We start from the raw sequence: 23013 nt of genomic DNA on the forward strand, positions 1-23013 counted from the left end.
ATCTGAGATTAAAAAATAGTAAGATGCTTTTTTACTTTATTTTTTTGCAATACTGGGGATGGAAATCAGAAGCATTCTACCTCCAAGCTACCCCCTGGCCCTGTTTTTTAGTCTTTATTTTGAAAGAGGCCTCACTGAGTTGCAAAGAGCCTCAATAAGAAGTAGCTGAGGATGTCCGTTAACCCAGATCCTGTCTCAGCTTCCCAAATGCTGGGATCACAAGTGTGCCCACCACGCCCAGCAAAATAAGATATGTTTTAAGTGCATAAAAACATGGTGAAATAACTGAATTCTTCAAACACCATTCCCTGCCCTTTAATCTAGCAGATAAAAAGTGAAATAATTACACTTTTCAAGTTTTCCAACAACACTAGCACTGAAGTATATTATATTTTGTCTTAATGCCATGACTGGTACCCTGTACTTATAAAAATATTAATAGTTGCTGGGGATGTAGCTTAGTGGCTTGCCTAGCATGTGTGGGTCCCTGGGTTCAATCCCTAGAACACACACACACACACACACACACACACACACACACACACGTACATATGTACGTACGTTAACAGTTAATTTTACTACTAGGTGCCAGCCACTGTTGGTGGCACTTTTACTTCTTGGATACACATACATGTTCCTTATTTGAAGCCAACTATAGCAACAAATTCTAAACTTACTTTTTCAATTATGACAAGGGTTTTTCTTCTCTTGTCCCGAACCTGCTTTTCTTTTGTCTCCTATAAAAGATAAAACTATTCAGTATAAACCCTTTACCTCTACTAAGAACAATTTACCAAGTATATATCTATAAGTCCACTTGTGAAAGTATGAGGAGAATCTTGCCTCTAAAAGTTAATAATCAAAGGTCATAGAACTGATGGAATCAACCGACCTACCAGCTGTTATAGTGTCGCAGAAGATGAACATTTCATAGCAAAATTTGAAACAGAGGAGTAAATTTATTTTCTTTTTTTTGGGGGAGGGGGCAGAGATGGAACCGAGGGGCATTCTACCTCCGAGCTACATCCCCAGCCCTATTTTTTATTCTTTATTTTGAAAGAGGGTCTCACTGAGTAACTGAGGCTGTCCTTGAACCATGATTCTCCTGTCTCAGCATCCCAAATGCTGGGATTACAAGCATGCGCCACCACGCCCGGCAAAGAGCAATTTTCTGAATAGCAGAGTGGAGTAAATAGATGCCATTTGCAGCTGGAGATGCCCAGTACAGACTCCAGACCCTGGCTAGCTACCTAGAAATAAGAACGTTACTTTCTCAGCATGTCTGTGGAAAACGAGAATGTCATGACCTGCCAGATGGTAAGCTCTGGCTTAGACTACAAATAGTACTACTATGCTAATTTCATTCCATAGTGACCCCAAGAGAACTGGTGACAACCCAGACACCCTTACACACTCAATTCTGCTGACACTTACATCATCCTCGCTCCGAGATGTCACAACAGCATCAATCATTTTTCGAGGATTATTCACACTAGAGACAGTAAGCTTCCCCAAGGAGCCCTCAAACTGCACTGCAGGGACAAAAAAAGCCCAATAACATAAAATCTCAGCAATGTAGGCAGGCAACATTCAAAGATCTTTACTTTTCTTTATTCTTTACTCATGTTTTAACAATTCACAACAAAAATCCATGAATTATTTAAAGCAACTCCTTGACAGAATCTATCCTTCCTCGTTTTGTTACAATAATGATCAAAAGAAAAACCTGAAATATTTCTCCCTATTTTAAAAGTGCCAAAAATTTTAAGTTTTTAAAAAAAAAAAACCACAGAATCTTGGGATTTACACACCTGGGTAAAGGCTGATCTTAACATAGTAAAGACAATAAACTTTGTAAGTTCCCCAAATCGACATGTAGGCATCTGTATTTTATCACATCAGCAGCATCTCGACTCCCCCCTCCTGGGCCAGGATCTCACCTGGCTTATAGGCATGTTCCAGCTTGGCCACCTGAGGGGTGATAAGCTTGGTGCGCTCCTTTTTAGGGCCATCACCTTGCACTTCTTCAGCAGCTGACAGTTTCTCCAGTTTTTCAAAGTAATTCTACCACATGAGAAGATGACTTTAGTTGCAACACAAGCACAGACCAGACTATAGCTATTCTTTACCACTAAATAATTTATAACAGTGGCAGTAACGCTGTAACTTGAACACTAGAAATGTGCTAATTTTTAATTTTTGTTAAATTCTAGTTCTAAGTTTACTTTATAGCTCAGTGGGAGAGCATGTTCTAACATGCTGAAGACCCAGTTTTCAATTTCAGCATCTCACAACCACCGTCCTCAAAATACACAACCCATGCCCCAACCCCCTGGCCTTCAAAAATGTCAATGGAAATGTCTTTGAAAGCACACTGCAGTATTCTTAATTGAAAGAACCAAATTACTGATATTTAAGGAACTGAAAACACTGGTCTGAGAGCAGAGCTCAAGATTCTCTAGTTGCCAAGAGGATAGGATCGCTTTGCCAGTTTTACTAAATGAGGAATTCCTGATAAATATCAGTAGTGCTAGCCTAGGGCCACCTGTCACCCTCAAAGGAGCACGGGTGTTCACCTGGTAGTAAAAGTCATCCAGGTAGGGGTCAGTGCTCTGCAGCTGCATCATCTGGATTTTGGACACCCAATCCTTTTCCCGCTGCAACATGAGATTGGCATATGGATCTTTCCGGAGATGATCTTGATGGCCGCTCCGGTGACTTCCTCTATCTCCGGCACCATTGAGATTCCGATGCTGACTGAAAAACATAAGCCATGTGCACTCCAAGTGGGCACATCAGTCATGCCTTTTTTTTTTTTTTTTTTTTGGGTGGTACTGGGGTTCCTGGAAGCCCTTCTTCCTCCGGGCTACACTCCCAGACCTATTTTATATTTTTGAAACAGGGTCTCTTACGCCAGCACTGCTGGCTTCGAACCTGCGCGATCCTCCTGTCTCCACCTCCCAAGCGCGGGGATTACAAGCGTGCGCCACCACGCCCGGCATCAGTCATGCCTTTTAACAATAGAAAAATAAAACAGGCCAATGAAAAAATATATTCCCCTTTGCCTTTGTTAAAAAAGGAAAGAGAACTGAGTTTTAATAGAAGTCAAGAGAAAAAAACTTTGTAATACATAATTTTAAAAAATTACCTTAATATATGTACCATATGCTAACTAGTGTTACATAATTTTTGTGTGTGTGTGGTACTGGGGATTGAACTCAGGGGTGTTATATCCCCAGCCCTTTTTAATTTTGAAACTTGATCTAAGTTGTTGCAACTGTCCTGTCTCAGCCTGCTAAGGATTACAGGTGTGCCATCACACCTAGCAGAGAGACTTCCCTATAAAACAGTAACTCCATGAAGCACGTCATTCTTTTTTTTTTTTTTTTTTTTTGCGGGTCTGGGTGTGGAACCCAGGGGCATTTGACCTCCGAGCCACACCCCCTGCCCTATTTTTTATTCTTTATTTTGAAACCGGTCTCACTGAGTTGCAGAGGGCCTAAGTAGCTGAGGCTGTCTGCGAACCGCGATCCTCCAGGTCTCAGCCTCCCGAATGCTGGGATTACAAGCTGGGATTACAAGCGTGCGCCACCACGCCCGGCTTCATTCTTTTTTGTTAAGAAGACAACAAACGGAGGCCAAGAAACATCAAAGCTATACAACTGGTGTTCTCAGAATAAGATATTTTTTTTTTGTGGTACTGGCGATGGAACCCAGGAACCTTCTACCTCTGGGCTATACTCCAGACCTATTTTATATTTGGAAACAGGGTCTAAATTGCTGAGGCTGGCTTCGAACCGTGCCTGGCTAGAATAAGTTTTCTTAAATACATGCCATATGTCTATACAGTTTTTTTTTTTTTTTTTTTTTGGTGGTACTGGGGTTCCTGGAAGCCCTTCTACCTCCGGGCTACACTCCCAGACCTATTTTATACTTTTTTATTTGGAAACAGGTTCTCTTAAGCCAGCGAGGGAATTACAAGTGTGCTCCACCACTCCCGGCTCAATTTTTCTTTAGTTCATTGAAAATCATAAACTAGCCGGGCGTGGTGGCGCACGCTTGTAATCCCAGCGTGTAGGAGGCTGAGACAGGAGGATCACACAGGTTTGAAGCCAGCCTCAGCTACTTAGTGAGGCTTTCAGCAACTTAGTGAGACTGTTTCCAAATAAAGTATAAAATAGGTCTAGGAGTGTAGCCTGGAGGTAGAAGGTTCCTGGGTTCCACCTCCAGTACTACAAAAAAAAAAAAAAAAAAAATCATAAACTACTTCAAATGTAGACAAAGTCCCCAGAAAACTCTACAATAAATATTTGCCTACCATCAGATTTAATAAAAAGAAAATTTTTGGCCACGTTTGCTGGATTTTTAAAGAGCACTATTAAAGTGATACAATATTCCATTTAAAGTTTTTTATACCCCTCTAAATCCATTTCCAGCTTCCTTTTCTTCGTAGAGGAACCACCACTATTCTAACCCGAGTAGGAATCCACCCCAAATGTTTTAAAACTTGTATCACTTTGTCTCTCAATATTATATAGCAGTACTCTGTATACCTTTAAATGTTAAATAAGTGGTAACAGATGATTGTGATCTTGCTTCTTCACTGGATACTATGCTTTTTATATATATCCATGTTCCTAATCTACCCTGACAGACACGAAGGGCAGAATTTCTAGAAGTGGAATAGCCATGCTCAAGTTATAACTCATCTTTGCCAAAAATAAGTGATGAGACACTTCAAGTCTGGCCTCTGATGTGTGTGTAGGGGTGTGCGTGTGTGTGTGCATGTGCGTGTGTAATGGAGATTGAACCCAAGGACATTCTAACCTCCGAGCTGAGGCTGGCCTTGAACCTGTGATCTTCCTGTCTGGTTTAACATTTTAATATAGACAGTGTATTAATCCTTCCAGATGTAGTTTATACTTTTTGAGTCTTATTTACAAGTCCATAGTAGATCTTATTTTTCCTCCTGCAAAAAATATTCTAGAACACTGTTGGAAAGTAAAAAAGAATCATACACACGTAGAGAACAAGAATTTTTTTTGACCTTGGGATTGAAACCAGGGGCATTCTACTTCTCTGCTATATCTCCAGTTCTTTTTCTTTTTTCTTTTGAAACAGGGTTTTGCTAAAGTACTGAGGTTGGCCCCAGAACTGTGATCTTCCTGTCTCAGCCTCCCTAGTACTGGGATTACAGAGGTGTCCGGAGTGTCCAGCTAGAACAATAAAATTGATGGGTGAAGAAGCCTCACATTGTTTCGTATGTCATTCATTCATTCATTCATTCATTCATTCATTCATCCACCCACCCACTGTGGGGTTTACGGTTGAACTCAAGGCCTAGTGCATGCTACGTAAGCACTTTGCCACTAAACTAGATCTTTAACCCAATTTATTTTCTGAGGCACAATTACACAAAGTTGCCCAGGCTAGCCTTGAATGTGTGATCCTCCTGCTTTAGCCTCCCAAGTACCTGGGATTCGATGTGTGCCACCACTCCTTCTTAGGTTTCTTATTTTATATGAATGCATAATTATTTATTTTATTTATTCATTTTTTGGGGGTTTTAGGAATGGAACCCAGGGGCATTTGACCTCCGAGCTACACCCCCTGCCCTATTTTTTATTCTTTTATTTTGAAACCGGGTCTCACTGAGTTGCAGAGGGCCTCACTAAGTAGCTGAGGCTCTCTGCGAACCGTGATCCTCCAGGTCTCTGCCTCCCAAATGCTGGGATTGCACGCGTGCGCCACCACACCCGGCTCTGAATGCATAATTATTGAATTGCTTTATACAGATTCATGAGGCCAAAAGCTATCTGTCTTGTTCTTAATCTTCAAAATTTACAATGGAGCTGGGCGTGGTGGTGCACGCGTGCAATCCCAGCATTTGGGAGGCTGAGACAGGAGGATCGTGGTTTGAGGACAGATTCAGCTACTTAGTGAGGCCCTTTGTAACTCAGTGAGACCCTGTTTCAAAATAAAGAATAAAAAAATAGGGCTGGGGGTGTAGCTCAGAGTTAGAATGCCCTTGGGTTTCATCTCCGGTACCAAAAATCCAAACCAAAACAAAAAAAACCTACAATGGTGTCTGGTACACAGCTGGGATCATATATAGAAATAAGCATATATATGTGTTAAGGATTAAATGATTTATATAAAGATAAATTTGGGCCAGGTATGGTGGTGCATGCTTGTAATCCCAGCATTTGGGAGGCTGAGAACAGAGGATTGTGGTTCGCGGACAGCTTCAGCTACTTAGTGAGGCCCTCTGTAACTCAGCAATACCCTGTTTCAAAGTAAAGAATTAAAAAAAAATCAGACTGGGTGTACAGCTTTGAGGTAGAATGCACCTGGGTTCCACCCCCAAACTGGAAAAAAAAAAAAAAAAAAGGTTCGAATAAGACTAATGCAAAGCTGATCACATTTTAAAGCTACCTCTGAACTGAGAAAACAAAGGTAGTTAAAAAAAAAACTTGGTAATTAGTATAAAATGTTGGCATAAAAATGAGAATTCAATTGTAATTTTGTTTATAATCAAGAAACTTAGAATAGGAGCTGGGCGTGGTAACACACACCTGTAATCTCAGTAATTTGAGAGGTTGAGACAGGAGGATAGGCTCTCAGCAATCTAGTGAGACCCTGTTTCAAAATAAAAACTGTAACAGGACTGGGGGTATAGCTCAGAGGTAGAATGCTCCTGGATTCAATTCCTAGCATCACTTAAAAAAAAAAATAAAAAAAAAAAAAAGAACGAAAGAAAAAAGTTAGAATAGGCTGGGCATTTGTTGATACAATCTTGTCACTTAAAGCTAGTATATTGAGCCAGGCGCAATGGCCCATTTCTGTAATCCCAGTATTTGGGAGGCTGAGACAGGAGGATCTAGTGAGACTTTGTTTCCAAGTAAGATATAAATCAGGCTAAAAGCTTAGCTTGGAGGTAGAATGCCTCTGAGTTCAATCCCTAGAATAATAATAATAAAAAAAAAAGAGGCTTGGGGGACATAGCTCAGAGGTAGAATGCCCCTGGGTTCCATCCCTGGTACCACAAAACAACAAAATACCCCCAAATGACAGCATTCACATTAGAACTTCATTAACAAAATTAGCTTCTAACTAAGTAAACTTACTAAAACAGTAAACCACATAACATCTTGTTACACTCGCACAGAAACCAGGAAGGAAATGAGTACTACTTACCTTCTATTCTGTTGCTGTCTCTGATGCAAGAGCCGCCTGTGTTGTGGATGAAGGTGAGTTGTGTCTGGTCTGAACACTGGGGCCTGAGATCTAAGAACATAAGAAAAAAAGGTTCTCAATTCTGTCATCTTGGAGACTTAAAGCTTTCAAGAATGTTGTGAGAACAGGGCAACTACATATAGATTCACTCAAATCGTCTGTCAGAGTCAACTCTGAAGAGACTTTCTTTTTTTGGTGGTACTGGGGATGGAACCCTTCTACCTCCGGGCTACATTCCCAGACCTATTTTTATTTTTTATTTGAAAACAGGGTCTCTTAAGCCAGCAAGCTGGTTTTGAACCTGCGTGATCCTTCTGTCTCTGCCTCCCAAGCCCGGGGATTACAAGCGTGCGCCACCACGCCATCACACCCAGCACTGAAGAGACTTTCAAATGCAAAAGAGCCATATTGTTTACATGCTTTCTATGAAGACCATCCCTCAGAGAATGTTAATGAAATTTCAGTAAATTAAGAAGTAAAACCTTATAATCTTTTTCATTTTGCTTCTGCTTAGTAGAAGTCTCTAAATAGGTTTAATGTACTCAACTTTAAATTTATCCATGTGGGAATGACAGAAAATATGTGTGATGATTAATTCTGTATGTCAACTTGGCTTGGCTATGGTACCAGTTACTGGACCAAACCTTGGTTTAGATGTTGCTGTGCACTTTGCAAGCCTATATATTTCAAATTCAAGAAGGCAACTGCAATGCTTATCTTAGTTTCTGGCCTACTGGTCAACCCTATTAAATCTTGATTTGCCAGCCTCCATAATGAGTTAATTAACTGTTTCTCTCTACATGTATCTTCCTTTGGTTCGGTTTCTCTGGAGAACCCTGACACAACATATGTTATGAAACACAGTTCCACCAAATCAAAAATCTGAGTCTCTCTTATTATGAAATCAGAGGGTAGAGGCAAGCAACTTAGCTAGGGCTGAGGTTAATCAGCATTCTATTTCTGATCCTTACATACAGTCATTCTTTTTCTTTCTTTTTCTTTTCTTTTTTGTAGTACTGAGGATTGAACCCAGGGCACTCTACCTACAAGCTACACCCCCAGCCCTACTTTTTAATCTTTATTTATTTTTTGCGGTACTGGGGATGGAACTCAGGGGCATTCTACCTCCGAGCTACACCCCCAGCCCTATTTTTTATTCTTTATTTTGAAACAGGGTCTCACTGAGTTGCAAAGGGCTTCACGATGAGAACCGTGATCCTCCTGTCTCAGCTTCCCGGATGCTAGGATTACAAGCATGTGCCACCACACCTAGATTTTTAATCTTTATTTTTAAGCAGGATCTCAGTAAGTTGCAGAGGCTGTCTGAGAACCCACGTTCCTTCTGTCTCAGCCTCTTAATGCATGCACCACCACATTCTACTTTTAGGATCATTCTCAATTGATTAGCACTGTGTATTCAGTGTGTGATACTTGTAAGATGGCTATTAAATGAGATATGAGTAACATATACACAGAAAAATAAAATTCTTGAAGACAATGTAACAAAGTCTGGAGTTTGTCAAACATTTCTCTATCTGCCAACCTGAGGATCCAACAACATCTCAAAATATTTCAGTTAGCAAATATCGAGACCTTTTTACATTATAAAACTAAATGATGACCAACAGACTTGGCTACACTGGATAAAGGGTGGCATGCTTAGTATACCTTAGGTTTTGCAGATGAGCGCCTGGGCCAGGAGGGTGCTGCTGTGGAGGTGTTGTACCAGGGGGTGGAGCACTAAAGAAGGCACGGAAGCCTGGTGCTGGGGGAAGCATCTGCCCAACTCGCCCTTGAAGCAACTTGGGATTCATGGCAGCAAGTGGACTACCAACAAACCCAGGGACCCGTGCAAACTGGCTGGGAGACATGCGTCCAGGCTGTAACTGCAAAGAGGGAAACAATCTTAGATTTAATTAGCAAGCCTCTCTGCTTTTATCCACAGAAAAGTTAATAGTGTTTCCATCAATAACTTTTTTTGAAAAAGTAAAAAAACAAAAAACAAAAACAAAACTAAGACATAGGAATGATTAATAGCAAAAGAAGAAGAGTTCTTTACAGACAGGTTAATCACAGGCTCACCTGTGCTCCTCCTAGAAGCTGTGCTCTCTGGAGGGGGCTGAGAACAGGAGGAACATTTGGAGAAAAAGGGTGACCCAGGAGGGAAGAGTTCTAAGGAAAAAGAAAAAATACCTGTATTATGAAACAGGTAAATCATTATAATAAGGGAACACAGTAGAAATATAAACTTATAAAAACTCTAAAACTACAGAGCTCTGCACAAAAAGAATAACCTTGGAAAAGTAGAATGACATACTAAAGTAGCAGGAAACCAGATGATAAGAATAAGCTTAGATTTTTTTTTTTTTGGCGGGTCTGGGGATGGAACCCAGGGGCATTCAACCTCCAAGCTATGCCCCCTGCCCTATTTTTTATTCTTTATTTTGAAACCTGGTCTCACTGTGTCATGGAGGGCCTCATTAAGTAGCTGAGGCTGTCTGTGAGCCGAGATCCTCAAGTCTCAACCACCCGAATGCTGGGATTACAAGCATGCGCCACCACGCCCAGCTTTAGATTTTTAAAGAAAAGAACTGATATAAACACATGAAAGCGGGGCATGGTGGCTGCGCAAGCTTCTAATCCCAGCATTTGGAAGGCTGAGACAGGAGGACCAGATCTTGGTTCACCGACAGCTTCAGCTACTTAGAGAGGCCCTCCCCAACTTAGTGAGACCCTGTTTCAAAATAAAGAATAAAAAACAGGGCAGGGGGTATAGCTCAAAGGTCAAAAGCCCCTGGGTTCCATCCCCAGACCTGCAAAGAAAAAAAAAAAAAAAAAAGAAACACATAAACCATGCCCTTTGACCTGGGGACTATAAAAAATGAGTACGATTAAGGAGATTCTGGCATTTCTCCATGCTGATCACATAGGCAGTGATCGTAAGTTCATGCTGCGCATTCTTGCGAGGTTGTAAAGTGACATACCGGGACATTGCAGAGCTGGTTTGGCGACATCCTCTCACCATAGGGAGCAGGATAACGTGGAGGCATCGGGGGCCGAACATGGACAGGCTTCGGACACAGAATCTATTAGGACAAACATATACACAACTGCACTCAATGAAATCAGTTTTTCTTCTACCTATACTCCCTCCCCTCAAGTACTGGTAGAGACAGAGAACTCAATGCAAAACCCTACTTCTAAGCAAAATGCTATAGCTATGGGTCCCACACAAAACCTTGGTCAATTCCTCTCAAAAGCCAAGTGAAGTACTGTTTGAACTGAGGAAGACTTAGCTAATTCTCCAGTTGTCCCCACCCTTCCAGGCTATCTGAGGGAGGTACCAGCAGATATTCCGACTTGCAAATTCTCGCCAAGAGGTTATATTTTGGTAGCAATGAGGGAGAAAGGAATGATAAGAAAGCTGGAGGATTAACTAAGTTCTACTCTGTGATATGGCCGCCATGCTCAGCAATTTTGTAATACATTGTGACTCCACCATTTCATAGGATATTGAGCCTAACTAGGCCATACCAACACCACCCTCCCCCCATACCTTCCAAATTGGCCTTCCTTTTCAGCTGCTGGTTTCAGGTGGAGGAAAGTCTATGGAACAGGACTGCACAGGCTCTAGGGAAAGCAGGGATATCTTAAAGGTAAAAAGGGATGTGGACAATGCTGTGTGTTCCCATTCCCCCCAGCTTTCAGTTTTCTCTCTGCCATGTGTTGGGCAGTCAGTGAACACTTTAAAAAAAGTATCTACGTACTAAATGTGGTTAACTACCCTTTTTCTCCCCAGTTAAAAGGCAGCAGCAACAGCAGCAGTAAAGGCTATTAGGGAATGTGCCTGTTATTTGTACTAACTTTTCCTCTGGCTATTTTTCTTTCTAATCTAATGCCTACCCAGAGCTTCCACCCTCCTCCCAGCATCACCAATCTCCCAAATAATTTTGCCCAGATGCCCAATATTCTGGGCTGAGTGCCTGTTAATGAGAGGTACCTGCTGGTTGAAGCTTGGTGCGGCCATCTGCTTAGGTGGGGTGCCTATGGGGACAGCTCTGACAGGAGGACTCCCAATGATGGGCGACGTTGACCGCCTTGGTAATGCACGTTCAGAAAGGTCCCGCTCATCTTCTGGGCCCTGTGGGGGCCTCTGAGGCAAGGCATACTCTAATACAGACACCGTAGGCATTTCCTAATTGACGAAGTAGTTAGGAAATAGAAATGAGCTCATTTGAAATGTGCTAATAATCTCTATAGATGCCTTTTCTTTTTAGCACTAGGGATGGAACCCGGGGGCATTCTACCTCCGAGCTATACGCCCAGCCCTATTTTTTATTTTGAAACAGGGTCTCACTGAGTTGCAAAGGGCCTCATTAAGTAGCTGAGGCTGTCTTTGAACCCGGACCCCCTGTCTCAGCCTTCCAAATGCTGGGATTACAAGTGTGCACCATCATGCCCAGCTGCAAAATGTTTTTGATAAATTATTTTTAAAATCTTTATAGCACAATTTTATCATTCCCGCACATCCCTTTGTATTATCTCTTTATAGTCAACCCTTGTGCCATATTCAACCACTGGCAAACAACGGTCAGTTCTCTGTCCCTACAGCTTTGCCTACTTTTGAAGTAATTCAAATCATACACTGAGAAATGTGAATTCTAATTGCTTCCTCTCCAACTTTATTGCAGGGCACATAAACATGTTTAAGTGCTGAATGTAATAGTTGACAAATGTAATAGTTGACAAAACTGACAAATGATATCTATATATTCTTACTATAAGGAAGAATTACATCAAGAACCAATTTAATAATTTGCATATAAATACTGTGTGTGTGTGTGTGTGTGTGTGTGTGTGTGTGTTACTAAGGACTGAACTACTCAGGGTCATTCTAGCTCTGAGATACACCTCAGGGGCATTCTAGCTCTGAGCTACATCTCAGCCCTTTTTATTTTTTTTGTGGCACTGGGGATGGAACCCAGGGGTATCCTACCTCCGAGCTACAGCCCCAGCCCCATTTTTTTATTCTTTATTTCTTTTTTCTTAAATTTTTTTATTTGGAAACAGGGTCTCACTAAGCTACTGAGAGCCTCACTAAGTAGCTGAGGCTGGCTTCGAACCTGCACGATCTTATCTCAGCCTCCCAAGCACTGGGATTACAAGTGTGTGCCACCATGCCCGGCTTATTCTTTATTTTGAAACAGGGTCTCAATGAGTTGCAAAGGGCCTCATTAGCTGAGGCTGTCTGTGAACCATAATCCTCCCGTCTCAGTCTTCTAAATGCTAGGATTACAAGTGTGCGCCAACATGCTGGGCACACCTCAGCCCCCCCCCCCCTTTTTTTGATGGTACTTGGGTTCCTGGAAGCACTTCTACCTCCGGGCTACACTCCCAGACCTATTTTTACATTTTTATTTGGAAACAGGGTCTCCTAAGCCAGCGTGGCTGGCTTTGAACCTGCTGGATCCTCCTGTCTCTGCCTCCCAAGCGCGGGGATTACAAGCGTGCGCCACCACGCCTGGCACACCTCAGCCCTTTTTATGTTTTGTTTTGAAACAGGGTCTCACTAGGTTGCTGATCCTATCTTCAAACCTGTGATCCTCCTGTCACAGCCTCCCAGTATTGGGATTACAGGTGTGCTTCACTATGCCTAATATTAGTAATTTTATATAAAGAAACAATGTTTAATACCTGAGCAAGTAGAGGTCCTCGGATTCGTCTCAGAACTTCGGATCCATCCCAGATGCTAGAATTCAGACTTCCTGGTTGAGGCTACAAAAGAAGGAAAACATACTGGAATAGTATGGATTTTCTGGATGACTCATCTGCTATTTGGAACAGGTTGCAAAAAAACCTCAACTACTTCAGAATAAGATTCTCCAGAAGACACAGTTATCCCAAACTTCATCGCTAGAATTGCTATCATCAGGAATTATAATTTTCTATGGCATATATAATTTATCATGGCAAAGCTCAACATTTCATTGTGTTTGATTTTTTTATGGTACCAGTGATGTACCCAAGGGACATTCTACTTCCAAGCTACATCCATGGCCCTATTCTTTATTTTGAAACAGGGACTCACCAAGTTGCAGAGGCCTCACTAAGTAGCTGAGGTTAAGTGTGAACCTGTGATCCTCCTGTCTCAGCCTTCCAAGTACTGGGATTATAAGGGTGCGCCACCACGCCTGGCTTCAACAGTTCATTTTAATGATCAGCCTGCTATAGTTCTCAAGCCAGAATAACTTACTCACTTGCAATACTGGCCTGGTCTGCACGGCCCGCATGATAGCTGGGTCTTCTAGTTCGTTCTCGATCACCATCTCGCTGAGTCTTTCTGCCAGAGTCTCCTCCTGGTCACCCAGCAAGTCCATCTCATCCCTCTCCCCATCGCCAGTCTGCTCACTGGCTGCCGCCGGGGGCTTCTCTTCCAGCTCAGCCAGGCGCTCGTGCGCTTCCTGCCAATCATCATCTATCAGACAAACAGTTTAGGTGAGAAATAGAGCTCATACTGAAACCAAAGCTTTTACACGTAAGTTTTGTGAAAGTCATCTATTAATCAAATGAATAATCCAAATCCAGATGATAGGAAGTTTCCACTTGGAAACATGGAAAAAAGTTTATACCAAGAGACACATAAAGTGGGCTTTCACTATTACAAGCAAAAAACATCTTCACGGGATAAGATGCAAGCATTTGGATTAATAGATTAAAACATGTCACCACCTGTTAGTCTTGAGAGTCCATGACATTTCATGCAAAAACTTCAAAGGCAAGTTAAAGTCCATATACTAGCTGAGTGTGGTAGCATATGCCTATAATCCCAGTGCTTGGGAGACTGAGACCAGAGGATCGCAGGTTCAAGGACAGCCACACAAGTAGAGACTCTCATCAACCTAGCAAGACCTTGTTTAAAAAAAAAAAAAAGGGCTGAGGGTGCAGCTCAGAGGTAGAATGCCCCTGGGTTCAATACCCAGTACCAAAAAAAAAAAAAACAAAAACAAAAAAAAAAAAACAAAAAAAACAACCCCCAAAAAACAAAAAACAAAATCTGTATACTAGCATAGAACTTTCTCTTAAACTATAATTGCAATCTTCTTTACCAGTTGTTTTAAGAAATTAATTTCAATCAATTAATATTTGTTAAGTATTCTGAGACAAGCACCACTTTTAGGTATATGGGTGTAGCTTTTATTCAAGCAGGGAAGAGACAGATGGACAATAAAGATACTGAAAAAGTAGATAAGATAACATACTAGGTGAAATGTTACAGAAATAAGGATTAAGGCAAACCGAACATTTTGAATAGATGATCAGCGGCAGGCTACACTGAAAAGATGAGAACTGAGCAGAGATTTTAAGGAGCAGGCAGAGAAACACTCAGTAGTAGATGGACACTCTTGAGGAATAGCCAGGGGGGCTGTTTGGAATGCACTGAGCAAAGGAAGAGGCTAGAACAAAGTGAGAGCAGGAGAGGACTGTGCTCAGGGTCTCTGGCTCACTCTGACTGCATCGGGTAAGGCTGATGCAAGTTTTTTTTTTTTTTACTTTTTTTTTTTTTTGGTGGTACTGTGGGTGGAACCCAGGGGCTTTCTACCTCCGGGCTATACTCCCAGACCTACTTTTATATTTTATTTGGAAACAGGGTCTCACTAAGTTGCTGAGAGCCTCACTATGTAGCTACGGCTGGCTTTGAACCTGGGCAGTCCTCCTGTCTCAGCCTCCCAAGCTTGGGGATTACAAGCATGTGTCACCACGCCTGGACTAATGGAAGTTTTAATGTGGCTTTCCCCCCACCCCCTGCTCTGGAGATTGAACCCAGGGGGCATTCTACCTCCCAGCTACACTCCAAATCTATTTTGTATTTTGAAACAGGGTCTTAGCCGGGCGTGGTGCCGCACACTTGTAATCCCCCGCGCTTGGGAGGTGGAGACAGGAGGATCGCACTGGTTTGAAGCCAGCCCCACTGGCTTAAGAGACCCTGTTTATTTTTTTGGTGGTACCAGGGGTGGAACCCAGAGGCTTTCTACCTCCAGGCTATACTCCCAGACCTTTTGCGCAGGGATTACAAGCATTCACCACCACGCCCAGCTCAAGAGACCTTGTTTCTAAAAATAAAAAAGTATAAAATAGGTCTGGGAGTGTAGCCCGGAGGTAGAAGGGCTTCTAGGAACCCCAGTGCTACTACCAAAAAAAAAAAAAAAGGAAAAAAAAGAAACAGGGTCTTGCTAAGTTGCTGAGGGTCTCATTAAGTTGCTCAGGCTCTCCTTGAACCTGTTATCTGGTCTCAGCCTCCCCAGTACTGGGATTATAGCGTGAGTCACCATGTCTGGCTTAACTTTTTTCCTTTTTTTTTTGGGGGGGGGGGTTACTGGGAATTGAACCTAGAATCATTCTACCTCCAGGTTATACCCTTAGCCCGATTTTCTTATTTTAAAATAGGGTCTCATTAAGTTACAGAAGGCTTCACTAAGTTGCTAAGTGTGGCTTTGAACCTGAGATCCTCCTGTCTCAGCCTCTCAAGTACCGGGATTACAGGAGTGCGCCACCACTTCTGGTTCCGGCTTAATTTTTTGAAAGAATCATTCTGCCTACTGCACTGAAAGCAGGTTAGGGGAAGGGAGATGGTCTATCCTGGAAGCCAGTCAGGACTTGTACCAGGGCCAAGTCCTCTTCTGTTTTACCTCTGTCTTTGCTCTTCCTGCACGTAACTGGTCTGTAGCACTGACAGCAGGGCTGCTTTCTCATTCATTATGCTGATACAGCATCACTTCAGAGTCTCGCGTTAGCTAGTTCTCTTGGACTCATTACATTTTGTTTCTCTCATAAATGCTCTACTCATAATTCTGCTCCTTTTAGCTTGAAACTTTCTCTAAATAACCCTCCTGTTTTCATTCTACCTATATCATATCCATATATGAATTATTTTACAATACAAAAACAAACTCTTCTGTATATACTATACATGTTCTAAAAAAGTCAACAGTCAAGCCGAATGTGGTGGTGCACGCTTGTAATCCCAGCATTTGGGAGGCTGAATCAGGAGGACTACAGTTCACCTCCGCAATTTAGTGAGACACTGTTTCAAAATAAAGAATTAAAAAAAAAAAATAGGGCAGAGGGTGTAGCTCGAAGGTTGAATGCCCCTGGGTTCCAGCCCCAGACCCACACCCACCAAAAAAATCAACAGCAACAGTCAGAAATAACAGTTAATCCTACTTATTTATTTTTGCAGTGCTGGGAATGAACCCAGGGGCACTCCCCGGCTATACCTCCACCCCTATTTTATTCTTAATTTTGAAACAGGTCTCACTAGGATGCAGATGATATCATGAAGTTGCTGAGGCTGGTCATGAACCTGAGATCCTCCTGTCCCAGCCTCCCAAATACTGAGATTGCTAGCTTGAGCCACCAAATCCCATGATGCCCGGCTTGGGTAATCCCTTTATAATCAGAAATAGACATATACTTCCTTTCTGCTTACAAAGAAAATACACATTTGGCCAGATGTGGTGGCACATGCTTGTAATCCCAGCATTTGGGAGGCTGAGACAGAAGGATCTTGGTTCGTGGACAGCCTTAGCTACTACTTAGTGAGGTGCTTTGCAACTCAGTGAGACTGTATTTCAAAACAATCAAAAAATAGGGCTGGGGGTGTAGCTCAGAGGTAGAATGCCCCTGGGTTCCATCCCCAGTACTGAAAAAAAAAAAAAATACACGTTTGTTAAAAGAAATTCAAATACTTATTTTTGAATAAGTAACTTAAAATGTCAAAGCTCTCAACAATTCCAAAGCTAATTTTAAGAAATATAACTATAAAATTTAAATTCTTTTTATTTAAGCAATACATCTTGGAGATCTTTTCATATATGCATGCATACAACAGACAGAACTACTGATAATTCCTGGTGTTTTTTTTTTTGCAGTACTGGGGATGGGACCCAGGGGCTTTGTACCTCTGAGCTACACCTCCAGCCCTACTTTTTTTTTTTTTTAAATGTTTGAAACAGTCTCACTGAGTTGCGAAGGGCCTCACTAAGTAGCTGAGGCTGTCTGTGAACCGCAATCCTCCAGTATCAGCCTCTCAAATGCTGGGATTACAAGCATGCGCCACCATGCCTGGCTCATTCTTTTTAATAACTTATAAAAGATTCCACTAGACTGAGAAACCAGAATTCCTTGCTGAAAAACCATCTGGATGATTTGCAATTTTTCAATGAGAATACAATGAGAATTCAATGAGAAATATTATATATAACACTGGGCGTGGTGGCGCACGCTTGTAATCCCCACGCTTGGGAGGTGGAGACAGGAGGATCGCACAGGTTCGAAGCCAGCCTCACTGGCTTACGAGACCCTATTTCCAAATAAAAACATAAAAATAGGTCTGGGAGTGTAGCCCGGAGATAGAAGGTTTCCAGGACCCCCAGTACCACAAAAAAAAAAAAAAAGAGGGAAGAAATATTATATATATCTTAGAATCTCAAATGAATATTCAAGAGGGCTAAGTTCTTTTCAAGATCAGACTATAACACTTAACATGTGCCTTTTTTATTTTTGTGCGGTACTGGGGATGGAACCCAGGGACCTTCTACCTCCGAGCTACACCCCCAGCCCTATTTTTATTCTTTGTTTTGAAACAGGGTCTCCCTGAGTTGCAAAGGGCCTCACCAAGTAGCTAAGGCTGGCTTCGACCCTGCCCAATCCTCCTGCCTCAGCCTCCCAAATTCTGGGATTACAAGTGCATCACCACGCCCAGCTAAAATTACATAACAATGTATCACATAACACTAATGATCTGAGAGTAAGGGAAACGGGACTTTCAAGTTTACAATTTTGCCTAAGACCCACTGTCTACTCTTTGAGCACTATGATAGAATACATTAGTTGTAATAAGGAATCCTTAAATTGGGAACCATTTTATCACTGACTGAGAACAATTTTTCACTGGGTTAAAGATTGTGTGCAAAAACCATCAAATATCCCCATCTAATCCTCTAGGACATCGGTCTTCATTCTTACCATATGGGATTTTCTTCCCTTCTCAACAGTGCCCACTTACCCAAGTGCCCAGGTAGGTGACACTCTTCCTCTTACAGAAAGGAACTTAAGGTAGCCCCTTCTCTGATAAACATAGCAAAAAGGGAGAAAATGCACTTTGATAAAAACTACAGTAGTAATTTAAATGACTATTAGTCTGAAATGCTCTTAAAGGATAGTGTAATTAAAAATCAATTGTGTCAGCAGCGTGTGGTGACACATGCCTGTAATCCCAGTACTTGGCAGATAGATAGAAGAATCAGGCTCAAGGAAAGAGCAGATATGATGGCGCATGCTTGTAATCCCAGTATTTTGGAGGCTAAGACGGATCTCAGGTTTGTAGCCAACCACAACAACTCAGTGACACCGTATGCAATTTAGTGAGACCCTGTTTCAAAATAAAAGATAAAAAGGAGGACTGGGAGTGTACTTGGGAGGTAGAATGTTCCTGGATTCAATCCCCAGAACCACCACCACCACCAAAAACAAAACAAAAACAAACAAACAAAAAAACCAAAAGCAACAACAACAACAACAGTAATATATCTGTATCATCCTAGGTAAGTAAGAGTAAGCTAAGAAAGGCAAATTTTTTGGGCAGTACCAGGGATGGAATTCAGGGGCATTCTACAGCCTCATTCCTAATTTTTATTCTTTATTTTGAAACAGGGTCTTACTGAGTTGCAAAAGGCCTTACTAAGTAGCTGAGGCTGCCCTCAAACCACAATCCTGTCTCAGTCTCCCAAATGCTGGGATTACAAACATGTGCTACCACACTCAGCTTTTTTTTTTGTTGTTGTTGCAGTTTTACTAGCTCAATAATGCCAAGAATGGGAGTGTATAATCTGGAAGGGATTTTCTTATATTTCCCAAACTCAAGAAGTTAATTTGTTAGTGGGTTGGTTGGTTTTCATGCAACAGACGTCTAAATTGCCTGTTTTTCATTCATTGCTTCCTATATTCATATTTGCTAACTTTACCAGATCCACCAAATATGGATAACCTACTTGCTCTTAAAAGTAATGTTTTACAGCCGGGCGTGGTGGTGCATGCTTGTAATCCCAGTACTTGAGAGGCTGAGACAGGAAGTTTGCAGGTTCAAAGCCAGCCTCAGCAATTTAGTGAGGCTGTAAGTTTGTGAGACTCTGTTTCCAAATAATAAAATAAAAAGGGAGTGTAGCTCAGAGTCTAGAATACCTGAGTTCAATCCACAGTACCAGAAACAAAGTCAAACCAAAGAAACAAAAATAATGTTTTACCTAGTCCATGGGAGATTGAGATCGGAGGGTAAGTAGGTTCGCTGCCAGGCTCAGCAACTTAGTGAGGCCCTGTGCAACTTAGATTCAAAAATAAAAAAAATAGCGGGGTATGCTCAGAACAGGGGGCCAAAAGAATGGTTCTTTTGTTTATAATACACCAAATAGGAATCTGAGGCCACTGTGATGAGGGGAACAACATCCTTGGTCTCCCTCTAAGCAAAGGCTGTACATGTATCCCCGCTAGGGCAGCATTTGGGGAATGGGAGGGAGTAGGAGGGACGGGGCATCCTGGGTAGTGAAACTGGTCATACTGTACTTAGCTGGGTGCAGTGGCACATGTCTGTAATCCCACTACTCAGGAAGCTAAGATGGAAGACCACAGGTTCACAGCCAGCCTCAGAAGCTTGGTAAGACTCCGTTTCAAAATGAAAAAAATAAAATAGGGCTGGGGTGTACCTTGGATGTAGAATGCCACTGGATTAAATTCCTAGTACCACACACCAAAAAATGTGTTTTTATGTATATGCACATCTGACACTGTGAATTTTGCCACTGTATAATTGAGATGTACTAATAAATATAAAATTTTAAAAACTGGAAAAGAAATTAGAAAAAAAAAAAAAAAGCCAGGCATGGTGATACATGCTTGTAATCCCAGCATGTGGGAGGCTGAGACAGGAGGATTGAGGTTCACGAATAGCCTCAGCTACTTAGCAAGGCCCTTTGCAACTCAAGGAGACCCTGTTTCAAAATAAATGGTAAGAAATAGGGCTGGATATGTAGCTCAGCGGTAGAATGCGTAGCTCAGAGGTAGAATGTCCCTGGGTTCCATCCCCAGTATGGCAAAAATAAAATAAAATAGGACTGGGGATATTTGGGGGTATAGCTCAGAGGTAGAATGCCCCCAGGCTCATGCTGAGCGCGCACACACACACACACACACACACACACACACACACACACACACACACCCAAAAACCCACTATGACAACAAAAACCAAAATAAACCCAAACCAAATATCAAGAACAAAAATGTTTTTAAAATGCTGTTTAGCTGGGCGTGGTGGCGCACGCCTGTAATCCCCGCGCTTGGGAGGCTGAGACAGGAGGATCACACGGGTTCAAAGCCAGTCTCAGCAACTTAAGTGAGACCCTGTTTCCAAATAAAAATTATAAAAAAAAAAAGGTCTGGGAGTATAGCCCGGAGGTAGAAAGACTCTGGGTTCCACTCCCAGCACCATAAATAAATAAATAAATAAGCATGCTGTTTAAAGAGCCATGTTCCATAAAGTAATCTGTCATTGAATATTGTAATTGTGATTGTTTTTTCTCATTCTTATTATAAAAAAAATTTTTGAAGCCGGGCGTGGTGGCACATGCTTGTAATCCCAGTACCTGGGAGGCTGAGACAGGAGGATCACACAGGTTCGAAGCCAGCCTCAACTACTGAGTGAGGCTCTCAGCAACTTAGTGAGACCCTGTTTCCAAATAAAATAGAAAATAGGTATGTGAATATAGCCCAGAGGTAGAAAGCCCCTGGGTCCCATCCGAGTACCCCACACACACACTGAAATGGTATGCCAGAGATATTATGCCTTTAGTGTAAATGAATATTTATCCTGTCTTTTTGACCTAAAAATATATTTACTTAATATGCCAATGTTTGGCTCCAATATATTATGGCCAAAATGATAACACACAGGCAAAAGAATAGCAGAGAAATGAGAGGTGATATCTGTATCCCCTAAATTCTGATGTGGGCTACTGAATTCCAGACTATTTCTATAAACTTAATAGTTTAGTGCCCCTATGGCTTATCTTTTGAGGGTTTTTTTTTTTAATAAAAAGGAAGTAGAGGTGATTTAATTTTAAGGCACTCTCAGTCCCTAAAGATTGCAGCACCTATCAAGAAAAGGGAAGTAGAAAGAATGGGCAGTCCGTCCAAGTGAAAGCAAGAGCTTTCCAGATATTTCCCAAAGACAATTTTAACATAACTGGTAGTTTACACTAATTGTATTTATAGCTACTGAACCTCTCAATAATTCTGCTTCCTCATTTGCTAAAATGAGAATAATAGTAAAGCCTCGCAAGGCTGCAGTAAGGACTAATAACGTGGTAAAACATTTAAAATGATACCTAGCAAGCCGAGCGTGGTGGCGCACGCTTGTAATCCCAGCATTTGGGAACTGAGACCGGAGGATCGTGGTTCGCCGACAGCCTCAGCTACGTAGTGAGGCCCTTTGCAACTCAGTGAGACCCTGTTTCAAAATAAAGAATAAAAAATAGGGCAGGGGGTGTAGCTCGGAGGTTTAATGCCCCTGGGTTCCATCCCCACACTTGCAAAAATAAATAAATAAATAAATAAATAAATGAATAAATAAATATAAAATGATGCCTAGCATATGTAGATGTAAGCTTGTGCCTCCCCCCATCCTCCCCACCTCTCTTTTGTGGTACTGGGGATTGAACTGAGGGGCATTCTACCTCCAAGCTACACCCTCAGCCCTAGTTTTTATTCTTTTTATTTTGAAACAGGGTCTCACCAACTTTCTGACAGCCTCACTAAGTGGCTGAAACTGATTTTGAACCTGCATGATCCTCCTGTCTCAGTCTCCCAAGTGCAATGATTACAAGGGTAAGCCACCACACCTGGTAATGAAAACTTTTAAAATGCAGAAGATAATGATTAGTGTTTAGGGAAAGGTGGCATCAGAACACTCAAAATATCCACCACACTAACAAGTGTTATTAACAACACCAACTCCATGAATTAAAAATTATCAAATCAAAACATGTCACTTCACCTACTGGGTAAAACTTGAGATACTAGCTATGTGTCTGCAGAGGTGTTCCAAACAAGTCACAGGCTGAAGATACTTTAGGAATTAAGATCAATCAATAGCCAGGCGTGGTGGTTTGTAATCCCTGCGTGCTTGGGAGGCCGAGACAGGAGGATCACACAGGTTCAAAGCCAGCCTCGGGTACCTAGTGAGGCTCTCAGCAACTTATTGAGACCCTGTTTCCAAATAAAGTATAAAATAGGTCTGGGAGTATAGCCCAGAGGTAGAAAGCCTCTAGGTTCCACCCCAGTACCAAAAAAAGAAAAAAAAAAAAATCAATCAAGTATACTACACTCTTAATGGAAAGGGCCATTTCTAGCAATCTGTTTTTCTTCCATAATAAAATTGGTCGACCAAAAAATCCTTGTGTGTGTGTGTGTGTGTGGGGGGGGGTACTGAGGATTGAACCCAGGGGCATTCTACCTCCAAGTTATACCCCAACCCTATTTTATTCTTTATTTTGAAATAGGGTCTAAGTTTTGGAGGGTCTCACAAAGTTGCTGAGGCTGGCCAAGAACCTGTGATCCTCCTGTCTCAGCCTCCCAAGTACTGGGATTACAAGCATGGGCCACAACGTGCAGCTTCAAGAAGTCCTGTTTTTTTAATTTCAGTACTGGAGATGGAACCCAGGGGCA

The 23013-nt window shown here is 41.9% G+C and overlaps 1 protein-coding gene across 1 annotated transcript in view; it reads right to left on the reverse strand.

Moving 5' to 3' along the window:
* Window positions 1-23013, reverse strand: part of PATL1 (PAT1 homolog 1, processing body mRNA decay factor) — a gene marked incomplete at both ends in the record, with an annotated part of 41346 nt that overhangs the window by 12606 nt on the left and 5727 nt on the right. The window contains 11 exons of the mRNA XM_080719781.1: window positions 678-737; window positions 1435-1532; window positions 1941-2064; window positions 2577-2757; window positions 7198-7287; window positions 8905-9122; window positions 9319-9408; window positions 10221-10322; window positions 11237-11431; window positions 12931-13011; window positions 13494-13711. Of these exons, the coding sequence (XP_080575907.1) occupies window positions 678-737; window positions 1435-1532; window positions 1941-2064; window positions 2577-2757; window positions 7198-7287; window positions 8905-9122; window positions 9319-9408; window positions 10221-10322; window positions 11237-11431; window positions 12931-13011; window positions 13494-13711 (1457 nt within the window). The remainder of the gene's footprint in view (window positions 1-677; window positions 738-1434; window positions 1533-1940; window positions 2065-2576; window positions 2758-7197; window positions 7288-8904; window positions 9123-9318; window positions 9409-10220; window positions 10323-11236; window positions 11432-12930; window positions 13012-13493; window positions 13712-23013) is intronic.

Source organism: Muscardinus avellanarius (genome assembly GCF_963383645.1).
Source record: "Muscardinus avellanarius genome assembly, chromosome: 1".
Classification (NCBI taxonomy): Eukaryota; Metazoa; Chordata; class Mammalia; order Rodentia; family Gliridae; genus Muscardinus; species Muscardinus avellanarius.